The sequence below is a fragment of the Leopardus geoffroyi genome, chromosome C2 (genome assembly GCF_018350155.1).
Source record: "Leopardus geoffroyi isolate Oge1 chromosome C2, O.geoffroyi_Oge1_pat1.0, whole genome shotgun sequence".
Taxonomy (NCBI): domain Eukaryota; kingdom Metazoa; phylum Chordata; class Mammalia; order Carnivora; family Felidae; genus Leopardus; species Leopardus geoffroyi.
This window is the reverse complement of record NC_059333.1, coordinates 59,920,077-59,934,954: the sequence shown is the minus strand read 5'-3', so window position 1 is coordinate 59,934,954 and position 14,878 is coordinate 59,920,077. Positions and strand designations below refer to the sequence as shown.

The following is a 14,878-nucleotide window of genomic DNA, read 5'->3' as shown; positions in this document are numbered from 1 at the left end:
CACGAGGGAGAGAGGCATAGAAAGAACTGTAATACAGTGTAGTAGAGTTCTAGTGTCCTGGAAACATGCAAAAAGTGTTATTTAACAAATATGAGAAAAAAAAATTTTCCTTGTCTTGTCTCAAATCTAACATTCTATGGGGATCCATACGAGTCTTGTCTGCTTTTGTCCACTCTTAGAGTTGATGAATAGTCTCCTGCAATTGTCCAAGGACACTTTCCCCAAAGGCCCTTTGATCCCACCCCTCTCACATCCTCCAGTATTTTGTTCTACAATAAACCACCTAGTCTCCTATATTATCCACTTCCCTCTGTTTACTCAGTTCTTATCAGCACATAAACATGCTCTACTACCTAACTTGAAATTTTTCCTTCCTTTCCACTCCCTCTTTTAGAGGTGATCCTAAAGATTATATTATGTACCTTTAACTTCATATAGTTTGACATAAATTTACTCTTCTAATTACAGAGAAAAAGATCATAGAGTACTTTAATGCCATGTATCCTCCCCCTCTCCATTGCCATATATTTTCTTTATATACATATATATATATATATATGTATATATATATGTGTATATATATATATATATATATATATATATATATATATATATTTATATTCCTAAAAGGTATTTTACTATTTTTGTTGTTGTTGATATCATTTTGGTTTGTCCTTTTTCTTACTGTTAATTCCTTTCTATATCTTTGTAGTTGCAGAAGATTCTGCCTAAAAATGTATGTGTATTTAGTGTAGGTCTGCTGGTAACACATTCTCTCAGTTTTGGGAGCTTTTTGGGGGGTCTTGAGGTATCTTCATTTTGCCTTTTTAAAAAAAATCATATTTTTGCTGGATATTTTCTTTGCAAACTTTGATGTCTTTTAATCTTTTGTCCTCCATTCTGCCAGCTGCATCTTTTTATTGTTGTTTCTTCGAAACCTGATGTGTCTTTTTCCTTGGTTGCTTTTAAGATTTTGTGTTAAAAGGTATAATTTCTTCATATTTCTCTTGCTTGTGTTCATAGTGTTTCTTGAATCCCAATGTAGTTTCACTCAGTTTTTGAAAATTTTCAGCCATTATGTACCACAATATTGCTTCTGGCCCATCTTTGTCCTTGTTTCTTCTGGGATTCCAGTTCTTTGTATATTAACCCTTATCACTATGACCCATAGATATTTTACACACACGCTGCCCTTGCTTTTGGTATTTGTCATCCTTCTTTTCTTTCTCCTGCTTTGGTCTGACTGCTTTATCTGATCTCTCTTCCAGATTCATAATTCTAGCTGTGTCTAGTTGCTTTCAAACTAATCTATTGAATTTTTGTCATTTTATTTTTCAGTCCTACAATTTTATTTTTTCCATTATTCACTTTCTTTACAGATTCCAGGTGACTTCTTACGTTTTTCATAGCGCCTTCAAATTCCTTAAATATATTAATCTTCGTTACTTGAAATCCATTTTATAAACACCTCTCATGATTTTTTCTTTGATCTGTTTGTTCTTTTGATTTTCAATCAAGTCTTGTCTTAGCAAGTATGCATAGGGTGTTCTTTTTTAATTGAAAAATTGACCTTGTATATGAAAAACTGTAGCATTAGCTTGAGAATCTGTATATTGCCATTGTCTCCTGGGAGTTTATTTTTGTTCTGGAAAGCAGCTAGAAATTCTAGATCATGTTCATATAGTCAGTGACTGAGATGACTCATACTTGTAGGGTGTAGTGTTCTAGGGTTGCAATGGAAAGCCCCGTGGAAGGTGTGTTTACAGTGGCTCCTTCTCCTTGGATGACCTTGGGAATTCTTTCCCTCTTCCTAAGCCCAAGAGACAACAGATTGCTGAATTTCAAAGCCTCTCAGATGGCACTTTCAGAGCTAGTAATTGCTTCAGGGAGAAGAGCAATGCCCTAGACTCAAAACTAGCTCTGAGCAGCATGACCTACAAAACTGTATTAAATACTGCATGCGCAGAATAATACTTGAAATAAAATGGAACTCAGTAGGTAGTCAGAAGTGATATCTTCCTTGTATTGACTTTTAAATGGAAGCAAATTATTGTAAGGTGTTTTATTATTGCATAATCATATAGTTCCATATAAATGGACAATGAGTTACTTTATAAAACCTATCTATAATAATAGAAGTCATATAAAAATAGATGTGTTAAGACATCTATTTTTGGTTTTAAAATTTGAAGAATAAAAAAAAATCTTTGTGTGGTCATATGTATCTTATATTCAAGTACTACCTTCAATGTTATTTATCTCTTTTCCAGGGTGGCTATGATTCTGGTTTTCTATATCACTGTGAGTTCCCCCCATATGAGAAAAGTATCAATGGCACAGAAAAGAAGGATGAACCTTTTGATTTTCGTTTTCTTGAAGATACAGAGGATAATCCCATCCATACTATCACTTTCAGGTGAACAAAATTTCAGAAAGCTTAAAAAAAAAACCTCATTTGTGTCTCTGTTTTGTCCATTATGAATATTGTTCATTTTTAAAGATGTGTCCGAATGGAGGGGCACTCAAATATTTTCTTTTTAAAAAAATTTAGTGCTTATTTATTTTTGAGAGAGAGAGAAAGAGAGGGAGGAGAAAGAGAGGGAGACAAAGAATCTGAAGCAGGTTCCAAGCTCTGAGCTGTCAGCACAGAGCCTGATGTGGGGCTTGAACTCATGTACCATGAGATCATGACCTGAGTTGAAGTTGGATGCTTACCCGACTGGGCCATCCAAGTGCCCCAAACATTTTATAGTTAAATAAACTGAATGAATAAATAGAATCAAAGCTAGTCATGAAACACTATTTCAAGTCCCTCTGTCAAATATTCTGTCAGAATTTCTGTTTATCACACAATAGGTTTGTATGGACTTACTTTCTGTTACTTAGGATTCTCCTGCATGGTCAGATAAGGAAGGTTCAGTGTTACAGTGTTCCTGCAGAAATCACAACTTGAATCCTTAGTCCTTTAATAATTGAGAATTAAGCATATATGCTAGTCATTCTTTTGAAGATCAAATATAATAGCTCTAAATTTCAAATTGGCTTTTTCCCCTCTGTTCTTTTGCAGTAGTTTGTTAGGGCTTAAAAATATGTACAGTGGGGGTGCACAATGAAGTCCATAACATCTTTGTTATTAAAATTCAGTCATGTGTCATTAATTTAAAATTATATATCTGGGGTGCCTGGGTGGCTCAGTTGGTTGAGCGACCAATTTCTGCTCAGGTCATGTTCTCGGGTCCATGAGTTTGAGCCCTGCATTGGGTTCTGTTCTGACAGCACAGCACCTGAAGCCTGCTTCAGATTCTGTGTCTCCTTCTCTTTCTGCCCTTCCCCTGCTCATGCTCTTTCTCAAAAATAAATAAATGTTAAAAAAAAAAGGTATAAAATTATATATCTAATTAATATGAACAATTTATGTTTCATAGCATTAACCAAGATCTCATGTTCTGTGGAATGCAAAATGGAGCAATTCGAGTCTATATCCTAAGTCAGAATAATCCTTCGTTGACAAATATGGTGGACTACTGGCATTTCAATCTGCATGACAATAATTATGGATGTGTCAAAGGCATATCTACTAGTTTTGATGACCGTTTCTTGGTGACCACTGGAGCAGATAGTAATATCTTTGTTTTCACCATTTTTTCTGAATTTGAACTGATGAAAGCCATTAAAGCCAAAGTGCCATCTCCAAGGGTATGCAACTAATAACAACGATAAAAAATATTTTAAAATAGTAATGTTAAATTACTCATTCTTTAAAAACTGAAAAGTCTTGGGGCACCTCAGTGGCTCAGTCGGTTGAGTGTCTGATTTTGGCCCAGGTCATGATCTTGTGGTTCATGGATTCGAGCCCCTTGTTGGGCTCTGTGCTGACAGCTCAGAGCCTGGAGCCTGCTTCAGATTCTGTGTGTGTCTCTCTCTGTCTCTGCCCCTCCCCCTTCACACTCTTTCTCTCTTTCTCAAAAATAAATAAACATTAAAAAAAAAACCCCAAAACTCTTTAGACACTTTTACCTTATACTGATACCTTCCTATCAGTGTTAAAATTTTGATTTTCTGTTGCTTCTATTAAATGTTAAAGTCATTGAATTTCCCTATAACACTAAAGGTATAGAATTCTCCAAATTAAAAAGACTGAGTTAATTTTTCTATATCAATCACTTTCTTGATCAAAATTTCTTTGTTTTCAAAATGTACAATTTTGCAGATATAGATTTTTCTTTTAACTTATTCACTTGTTGAAGGGGCATACATGGGATGTATACCATAATTTGTGTGTTTGAAAGGGTTGTAAAAATATTAGTCTTTGTCATTAGAATATGACAATGTGGATCATGACCAAAGATTCATTTAAATTATTCTGTCCTTAGGCAGAATGTATCATTGGTTTTGTAATGAAGATTGAGGGTTTAGATCCCCAAATTAAATCTGTTTGCCCTACCACAGGACCTGAATTTTCTATTATCAAAGTGGTTCCTTTGGATAAAATCACTAATAACAATTAGAATTGCTCCTAAAGAATAAGGAATTGTATTGGAAAGACCATAATTAAATGGGATGTCAATGTGTTCTTAGGAATTCTAACAGGTAACCAACTTCAAGATAACATACAAAAAAGGTAGGGAAGATTTGAGCAGATGAATTTTCATTTTTATTCATGGAAGCAAAATTTGGAGAATAGACTGCTGTCAAAAGAGATCCAGCTTAGGAAGAAGAATTACAGAAGGGAAAGTGTATGAACAAGAAAATCTTTATCTTTCTATCTAATGCCAGCTCTCTATGGAAATCTATATTGGGTAGAAAAAATCCATTCTACATATGTATATTGGAATCCTTTTATTTGTGACTTCAGTCAGTGTTTCTTATGTTATTGGCAGAATCTGCTTTCAAGAAGGCAAAATCAGAAAGAACTGAATCAATAGAGGTCTAAGCTCTGCATGCATCTGAGATTCTTACTTTAGAACCGGCTGGGAAATGCTTGAAAGTACAGATGCCTGAGCCCCCTCCAAGAGCAAATAAATCAGAATATCTGAAAGGGAGGCCCATGTATCAGTATTTTGTAAAATATCTTCTCCCTTCACCCAACTCCCATGATTCTAAGGTGTAGCCACAATTGAGAACAATTGGCATATATTTGGGCACTGTTGAAAGTAACTCTTTAATTCAAATTTACTGCAAACAGCTGAGGCCAGGAGATGCTGAATATCAGTATCAAATCTAGGAAATCACACTGTTAATGGAGAACCAAGGGGCTTTTCTCTGGGCAATAGAAGAATTAAAAAATACAAGTCTATCAAGTATAGAATCAAGTATGTTCTATCAAGTATGTGATTAACAGTAACTACAATGTATAAGCCATCACTGTCTCTTGCATTGGTTATGTCTTACGACTTTTCTAAAGTCCTAAACCTTGGGGCACCTGGCTGGCTCAGTCAGTAGAGCATGTGACTCTTGATCCTGGGGTTGTGAGTTGAAGCCCAACCTTGGATACAGAGATAACTTAAAAATAAAATCTTAAAAAAAAATTCTAGGATTGCCTGGGTGTTCTAGGAGTGCATGTATTTCTCTCTCTCTCTCTCTCTCTCTGTCTCTCTCTCTCTCTCTCAAATAAACCTAAAAAAAAGTTCTAAACTTACACAAAAGTATGTAGATTGACATATATGTATAAAGACTAGTACTGTAATAAAACAACTTGGTCTAAAGAGAGTCCTTACTTCTTTACAATGAAGGACGGCAAAAGAGAGACCTATCTTATGAAAAAGAATAGAGCATAAATTCAATTTTATTTAAGAACTGATTATCTAGCAACCCAAGATTTGGTTTGGTTCACTGGATTATAATTCTTTTTCCTTAAATTTTATGGCATAGCATAGTATCTGAATAAACAAAGTAATTTTAAGTGATTTATTTCATAGTTCCCTTAATTTAAATTACTGTCCTTCCTAAAAGGGGATTCGTATTTCTGATTTCCTCTTTCTCAAAGAGGGGAACTATATTCTGTGCCTTTCTCACTGCATGTCTTTTTTAAACAAGATAAATCGAAATGCTTAAAGTTTAAAAAATACTACATGTCAATTATACTCAAAAAATTTTAATTAAAAAATATTTTTAGTTTATTTTGAGAGAGGGCATGAGCATGGGAGAGAGAGAGAGAGAGAGAGAGAATCCCAAGCAGGTTCCATGCTGACAATGCAGAGCCTGATGTGGGGCTCAATCCCATGAACTGTTAGATCATGACCCCAGTCAAAATTAAAGTCAGAGGGGCGCCTGGGTGGCTCAGTCGGTTAAGCGGCCGACTTTGGCTCAGGTCATGATCTCGTGGTCCGTGAGTTCGAGCCCCACGTCGGGCTCCGTGCTGACAGCTCAGAGCCTGGAGCCTGTTTCAGATTCTGTGTCTCCCTCTCTCTGACCCTCCCCCATTCATGCTCTGTCTCTCTCTGTCTCAAAAATGAATAAATGTTAAAAAAAATTTAAAAAAAAATTAAAAGTCAGATACTTAACCAACGGAGCCACCCTATTGCCCGTAAAAAATATATTTTAAAACCTTCCTGTATACACATAAGGTATTGGGGGGAGAATTAAGCATATATTAAAGGGGATATGCTAAAAAATAGCATTTTAGAATAAATGACCTAGGAAATTTTGCATGTATCCTTTGTTAATAACACATGATATTAGTAATTCACATTTTGAAGGGGAATTATGGTGATATTAACATTTTGCATGCATATTAGGTTTTAAGACTTTTTCTATGTACCTCTTTAAATCAAGCAGAAACAAATAAATTTAGTCAACTACAATTTTCCCCCTAGTTTTCCCTGGATTATTTCCTGTGAAAATACACTGCAAGCCTATAATTATTTGAAATTGGTAGAGGGGGGAAAAAGCTCAGTTTACTTCCTATTAGATATTTTAAGAGAAATATGCAATTTAAAAGTATTAACCGTTTCTCCCCTTTCTACAGTTTGGAATTGAAGCAGAGCCAATTCCAGAAGATATTGAAGATCCCAAAGCCTATAGGTATGAGAATTTTTGATAAATACTAGCCTTGAGCTGTTGCAAAACAACATTTTATAGAAGTTGACCAAGCCAATGGAATTTCCAAATTATTGAGTCCTGATTCCTCTTATGCTGTTTCTGGATCTTACTATCCTTTTAAATTTCTGTTTTCAGTATTGAGAATGCTAGAAGAAAAAGAGAACATGATAAGTTAATGAAAGAAGTGGAAGAAATAAAAGCTGGGAAGAGAGAAAAACTCAAAGCTTTGAGGAATGAATTTCAGCAACTTCTGGAAATGAATAAAGAATTACCAAAGCATATGCAGTTTAAGCGAACAGTAAGCCTTAATTAAATTTGACTTTAATTTTTAACATACACTATTTCTTTGGATCAAGACTATGATTTTTCTGATAAAGAGGAACACTTAAAAAATCTTTAAACTTCCCTTTATCTGGCCAGTGTGTTGGCAGCATCTAAAATACCGTAGAATTTGACATACAACTTGGTTTGGATATAGAAGAATCTCTTTATATAACACAGTTTACTTCTGGATTTAGGTACTTCACTTTTCTTTTTTCTTGTGGTGACAAGATATATAAATACAGGTTTGAATCTGGTTTTCAACCCTTCGTGTACCTAGCCAAGATATCTAATCTTTGTATAAGTACACATATATTTTGATTCTCTGTGATTCCATTTCTATAATTCAACAAATCTATCAAAAAGATAGTACCTGGTTGTCCCACAAAGTTTCCGAAAAATGACTTAGTATAGTTGTAGCTATGGGGACGATTAACAAGTTATTTAAGCTAATTTTGTATTAATGTTTTTCTTTTCTGACTTATCACAAAGCTTCCATCTACGTGTTAGTGATTTTTTTTCACTGTGTAGTTCTTCCTAAGTGGAATTGCTGTCAAGAACTAATCAAATAAACAGCCAGAATTTATCATCCTGACTATGACCTATAATTCTTGAAGCACCTAGTCCATTCCATGTGAAAAATGCTCTGGTGAAATCATAATGGCTAACTCATTTTATTGGTTAAAAGACCAAATCATAATGGTTAAAAGATGTTTATGCTATTTTACTAAGAAAAAGCTGGACAGGGGCACCTGGGTGGCTCCGTTGGTTAAGTGTTCAACTTTGGCATAAGTCATGATCTAACGGTTCATGGGTTTGAGCCCTGCATCGGGCTCTGTGCTGACAGTGTGAGCCTGGAGCCTGCTTTGGATTCTGTGTCTCCTTCTCTCTCTGCCCCTCCCCTGCTCATGCTCTGCCTCTCTTGCTCTGTCTTATAAAAATAAATAAAATGAAAAAAAAAGTTGACATTTACAGAATATGGGTAACATAATTCAAAATAAAGAACACCTGAGGTGAGTTCTATGGCTAAGCATTTTTACATACATCATTACTTAAAACAGATACACCCTTGGAAAGAATAACTACTACTTACAATTTAGTCTGAATGAGGGCCCTGATATTTTTCCCGGGGTACAGGTAAAAAACATGACCCTCCCTCTCCCATAAGTATCTTTATGGGAGGAATGGCTCCCCCGGTGACAGACATTCAGCTAGAATTTGGTGACCTCAAGAAGACACCAAAGACTTAGCTGTCTTTCCTGGGTGGGGTCACATGGGAAGGGGTGCCATGAACTTCTACCCTGTGTCCTGCTGGTTATATACCAGTAGTGGCTTTGGGGTGGTGGAAGTTTTTTTAAAAACTCTGTATACTCTCCAAATATTCTGTTATCATTCACTGCTTTTACTGTGGGAAAAATCTTTTAAGATACAACTTTATTTACAGTATTGTCGATGATTTCTGAGAACTTTGCTCCATATTTTGTGGAAGTAAGATGAAAAGTATGTTCTTTTCTTTTTCTAGAACAGAGAGAATTAATGATATCTGGGAGCAAATTATAATGCAACATGAAATTGAGTGCAAAACTGATTCTGTATCTGTGTATGAAATAGGATTGATAATGCACATTGATGAAAGTACCCATTTCGATTAATAAATCTACTTATTTGCAGAATTTTGATCTAGATTCCAAAATTCGTGCTGAGATTGGCAGAAAAACAGCTCATAAGATTCAACAAGTGGAAAAAGAATTAGCATGGGAAAAAGAGAAACATCAACTTGGCCTCATGAAGCTACAGAACAGGTAGGATCCATATTTCCTGCAAGTTAAGATGTTTGAGAACATGTATTTGAATGAAGTTGTTCATAGTGGCTTAATTGAAGTGGTCAGGTAAGAAATACCCTGAGTACCTTCTAACTCTTGAAGTCTCCAGGAATATTCCTGTCACTGCTACTGATATCTTCTTGAGCTTTCTGGGAAATTTGTTTAATTATTAGATTTTTGAACTCGACACCCAAAAAATGATTTAGAAATGGGCAGAAGACATGAACAGATATTTCTCCAAAGAAGACATCCAGATAGCCAACGACACATGAAAAGATGCTCAACATCACTCATCATTAGGGAAATTCAAATCAAAATCACAGTGACTTGTAACTAACTAACTAACTAACTAACTAACTAACTAACTAACTAACTAACACTGTATGTTAACTAAATAGAATTTAAATAAAAACTTGAAACAACAACAACAAAAAGAAAATGCTACAGAAAAACCAAGTTTCTTCAACAAATACATTGCCTGAAGAAACAAGAGGGATGGAATAAAAGAAACTTGAGAAATATACCAACAAAGTATCCACCAATGTGCAGATCTTATTTGGATTCTTATTCAAATAAATCAATTGTAAAAAAGCATTTTTGAATCAAAGAATATTTGAACACCAAGTGGATATTGGATATTAAATATTTACTATTAATTTTCCTAGGTATAATGATATTGTGGTAGTTACTTTTCTAAAAAGAATTCTTATTTGAAGTATTTATGGGTAAAATATGTTTTGATATTCCAAAGAAAAAAACCAAAGGGATAGATACATAAAATAAAATTGGGGGGAAAAAGTTGATAATTTTTTAATATGATTTGATGAATTTGTAGGAATTCACTATATTATGCCCTCTACCTTTATGTATGTTAAAACTTTCCATAATAAGAGGCTTTCTCTTTAAAAATATATTCAACATACCCATATCAGAGAACATTTACTTCTGTTTTTTAATATTAAGTAATATGCTTTAATATACCTACATATATATATTGTTACATACTAACGCTTTCTTTTAGTTCTACAGAGTAGACTTTGAAAAGTAGAATTGCTAGACCAAAGGGGTATATGCATTTTTTAATTTAAAATCTGTTGCCATATTTCTTTCCAAAAAGGTTGCAACTTTTTACATTTCCATCAGCAATGTGTATAACTTTATCCTGTCATTCTTACCACCATTTGAGGCTAGCACTATTAAAGTTTAAATCTGATGGATGCAAAATAATATAGCTAATTGTTTTTTTTTAATTTGCATTTTCCTTACTACTAGGGATGTTTAGCACATTTTTAGTGTTTACCAGTCAATTAGATGTGCTCCTTTGTGAATTGCATTTTAATATTCTTATAATTTTTCTATTGGGATATTTTCTTGTTACCAATTTAGAACTTCTTTGTGTAATAGACATTAACTTGTTATTTATCATGTGTGTTTCAAATATTTTTTATTGTCTATAATTTTCCTATAAACTTTGTTGATGCTATATTTTTCTAAGCGATATATGTTAATGTATATATAGCTAAATATGTCTCTCTTTCCTTTAATATATTTTGGGTTTCCCATCTTGGCTAAAAATTTCTGTCCAAAGCCTAAGTTATACATAAAGTCTTCAAATTTTTCTTCCAAATTTGTATTATTTAATCTTTATTTTTATTTTTTTAAAAGAATTTTTTGATACATATTTATAGTGACCCCACTAGGTCAAGGTGAGGTAAGGAAGGTGTCCTCTTTCTCTTTTTTGTTTATTTATTTTTGAGAAAGAGAGAAAGAGCATGTGTGCATGCATGCACAAGCAGGGCAGGGGTAGAGAGAGAGGGAGACAGAGGATCTAAAGTGGGCACTGCACTGACTGCAGAGAGCTCCATGTGGGGCTAGAAGGGACCACAAGATCATGACCTGCGCCAAAGTTGGATGCCCAACCAACTGAGGCACCCAGGTGCCCCATATTACTTAAATCTTAAAAAAACAACACATATTGAGTATTCCATCAGGAAGGTATTAATCAAGCTTCTAAAGGACTTATTTTATTGTACTTTTTAAAAATCAGGTTTTGGACTTATTTATCCTATTTTTAATTCTTTTTTTTTTCCATTTCATTAATTCCAATTTTAGCTTTAAGCATTCCCTTCACCTATTTTCTTTTGATTTTATGTCTGTTTTTAAAAATGCCTTGACGGGGCGCCTGTGTGGCTCAGTCAGTTAAGCGACCGACTTCAGCTCAGGTCATGATCTTGTGAGTTTGACCCCTGTGTAGGACTCTGTGCTAACAGCTTGGAGCCTGGAGCCTGCTTCAGATTCTGTCTCCCTCTTTCTCTGCCCCTTCCCCACTCATGCTCCAGCACTTTCTTCTCCTCCCCCCCCCCCCCCCAGAAATAATAAATAAATTGAAAAAATGCCTTGAGATGGATATTAGGTTCCTTTCTTTATACTTTTAACTACGGGGACATTTAAGGCTACGTATATTCCCTTGAGGATTTTTGCAGTGTTCCCTAGGTTTTGCAATTTTTAACTTATTTCTGGATAGTTGGTAATTAAGCTTTTATTCCTTGAGCTAAGAATTATTTAAGATATATTCCTTCATTTCCAAGCAATTAAGGTTTTAAGGTAAACATTTATTATTTATTTCTAATTTTATTGGATTATAATTATAGAATGTATGATAAAAATTTCTCAAAAAAGTGTGTTAAGGTTTCATTTGTAATCAAGGAGAGATTTGTTTTTGCAATTTTTTTGAACTTGTGAAATTTTTTCTTATAAAGGGTCTAAAGTTTACATACATGTACACATGTGTATTTATAATCAACTTTGTTGATTAACTGCCTTAATTTTTCCATGGCTATGCATTTTCTTTTAGTCAAATTTCTGGAAAAAAATGTGTATTAAAAATTTTCGTTGTAAAAAGGGAAAAAACCCACAATGAGATATCCCCTCACACTTGTCAGAATGGCTAAACTAAAAAACACAAGAAACAACAAATGTTGATGAGGATGTGAAGGAAAAGGAACCCTTGTGCACTAGTGACAATGCAAACTGGTGCAGCCACTGTGGAAAACAGTATAGAGGTTCCTCAAAAAGTTAAAAATAGAACTATCCCATGATCCAGTAGTTACACTACTGAATATTTACTCAAAAGATACAAAAATGCTAATTCACAGGGATAAATGCACCCCTGTGTTTATAACAGCATTATTTACAATAGTCAAATTATGGAAATAGTCCAAGTATCCATCAACTGATAAATACATAAAGAAGATGGAATAGTATTCAGCCATAAGAAAGAGTGAAATCTTGCCATTTAAAATGACATAGATTGGAGCTAGAAAGTATAATGTTAAGCTGAATAAGTCTGTCAGAGAAAGACAAATATCATATGATTTCACTCATGGAATTTAAGAAACAAAACAAATGAGCAAAGGAAAAAAAACAACCAGACAACCCAAGAAACAGACTCAACTATGGAGAACAAACTGAACAAACTGGTGGTTGCCAGAGGGGAGGTAGGTGAGGGGATGGATGAAACAGGTGATGGGGATTAAGGAGTATACTTATGATGAGCATTGGGTGATGTATGGAAGTGTTGAATCACTATATTGTACACCTGAAACTAATAGAACACTGTATGTTAACTCTACTGGCATGAAAATTAAAAAAAAATAATACAATAAAAAATTTTTAATAAATAAAAAATTAGATTTTTTTACAAACCAAATTATGAAATACATATTTATTTTCTGTTTTTGGCAAATTATTTTATATCTAGTTAACACATGAGCATATACATCTTAAAATCAAAAATAAAATCTAAAGACTTATAATGAAAGCCAACAACTTCCTGTCTAATCTCTCTCATGTACCAATAAGACTGTTCAGAGGAAATTGCTTTTTCTTTGCCTTTTTGAGATGTAATTTACATTCAGCAAAATGCATAAATTCTAACTGAGCAGCTTAATAAATTACATATATGCATATATATACCTATATATGTATGTGTGTGTATATATATGTATGTATATATCTATATCTATCTATATCCATATATATATATATCTACTACTCCAATTAAGAACATTTATAGCACTCCAAAAAGTTACCTTTGACCCCCTCCCAGTAAATATCTACTCTCCAGAGATGAATGTTTATCACATTAGTTTGGTTTGTGAACTTCATACAAATTGAATGTTGCAGTACTAAATCTTGTATTTGGCTTCTTTTACTTAGCATCATGCCTAAGATTGTCTATGTTGTTGCAGGTAGCAGTAGCTTATTCTTTTTCATTGTTTTGTAATAGTCTTAATGCTTATACCATGATTTATTTATCCATTCTACTGTTGATGCATATTTGAGTTATTTCTACTTCTTGGCTATGATGAATGGCTATGACCATTCTTGTGCATGCTTTTTGGTGGACATAAACACTTATTTGTTATATAATCAGGAGTGGAACTGCTGGGTCAAGATTATATGCATGTTTGGCTTTATTAGATACTGCCAAATAGTTTTCCAAAAATGGTTCAACCAATTTTTATACCATGATTATCAGTGTATGAGAATTCCCATTGATCCCCATTGTGTTAGCTTCTTAGAGCTTCCATAACAAAAGTACAACAGACTGGTTGGCTTAAAATAACAGTCAAAAGTTATGAAGGCTGGAAGTCCAAAATCAAAGTGTTGGTTAAGTTGGGGTGCGTTTTCTTGGAGGGGAGATATGTTTTATTTATCTATTTATGTTGAAGTATAATTGGCATTTGATGTTATATTAGTTTCAGATGAACAGCATATCGATTCAACAATTCTATGTATCACTCAGTACTCACCACAATAAGTGTAGTCACCATACACTATTACAATGTTATTGACTATATTCCCTATGCTATACTTTTCATCTCCATGACTTACTTATTTGTAATTGGAAGTTTCTAATTGCCTCTTTTTTTTTTTTAAGTAATCTTTACACCCAGCAAGGGGCTCAAACTCACAATCCCAAAATCAAGAGTTTCATGCCTTACCAACTGAGCCAGCCCAGGCACCCCTATTAATCTCTTCTTAATCCCCTTTGTCTATTTCGCCCATCCACCCACCCATCTCCCCTCCAGTTTGTTCTCTGTATTTGAGTCTGTTTTTGTTTATTCATTTGTTTAAAAAATTCCGTATGTAAGTGAAATCTATGGCATTTGTCTTTCTTTTTTTTTTTTTTTTTTTAATTTTTTTTTTCAACGTTTATTTATTTTTGGGACAGAGAGAGACAGAGCATGAACGGGGGAGGGGCAGAGAGAGAGGGAGACACAGAATCGGAAACAGGCTCCAGGCTCTGAGCCATCAGCCCAGAGCCCGACGCGGGGCTCGAACTCACGGACCGCGAGATCGTGACCTGGCTGAAGTCGGACGCTTAACGGACTGCGCCACCCAGGCGCCCGGCATTTGTCTTTCTTGTCTGACTTATTTCACTTTGCATAATATCCTCAAGGTCCATCCAGGTTGTTGGAAGTGGCAAAATCTCATTCTATTTTATGGCTGAGTAATATTCCATTGTGTGTGTGTGTGTGTGTGTGTGTGTGTGTGTGTGTGTGTGTAATATACACATACCACAACTTCTTTATTCATCTATAAATGGACACTTGAGTTGCTTCCATATCTTGGCTATTACAAATACTACTGCTGTAGCATAGCATATATCTTTTCAAATTAGAGTTTTT

The 14,878-nt window shown here is 34.3% G+C and overlaps 1 protein-coding gene across 3 annotated transcripts in view; it reads left to right on the top strand.

Annotated features, from left to right (window-relative positions):
- The window catches only part of CFAP44 (cilia and flagella associated protein 44), a 152,267-nt gene that overhangs the window by 66,819 nt on the left and 70,570 nt on the right, over nucleotides 1-14,878 (top strand). For all 3 annotated transcript variants that reach the window (XM_045502061.1, XM_045502062.1, XM_045502063.1), the window contains 5 exons: nucleotides 2,271-2,416; nucleotides 3,426-3,696; nucleotides 6,968-7,023; nucleotides 7,177-7,339; nucleotides 9,034-9,164. In XM_045502061.1, the coding sequence (XP_045358017.1) occupies nucleotides 2,271-2,416; nucleotides 3,426-3,696; nucleotides 6,968-7,023; nucleotides 7,177-7,339; nucleotides 9,034-9,164 (767 nt within the window). The remainder of the gene's footprint in view (nucleotides 1-2,270; nucleotides 2,417-3,425; nucleotides 3,697-6,967; nucleotides 7,024-7,176; nucleotides 7,340-9,033; nucleotides 9,165-14,878) is intronic.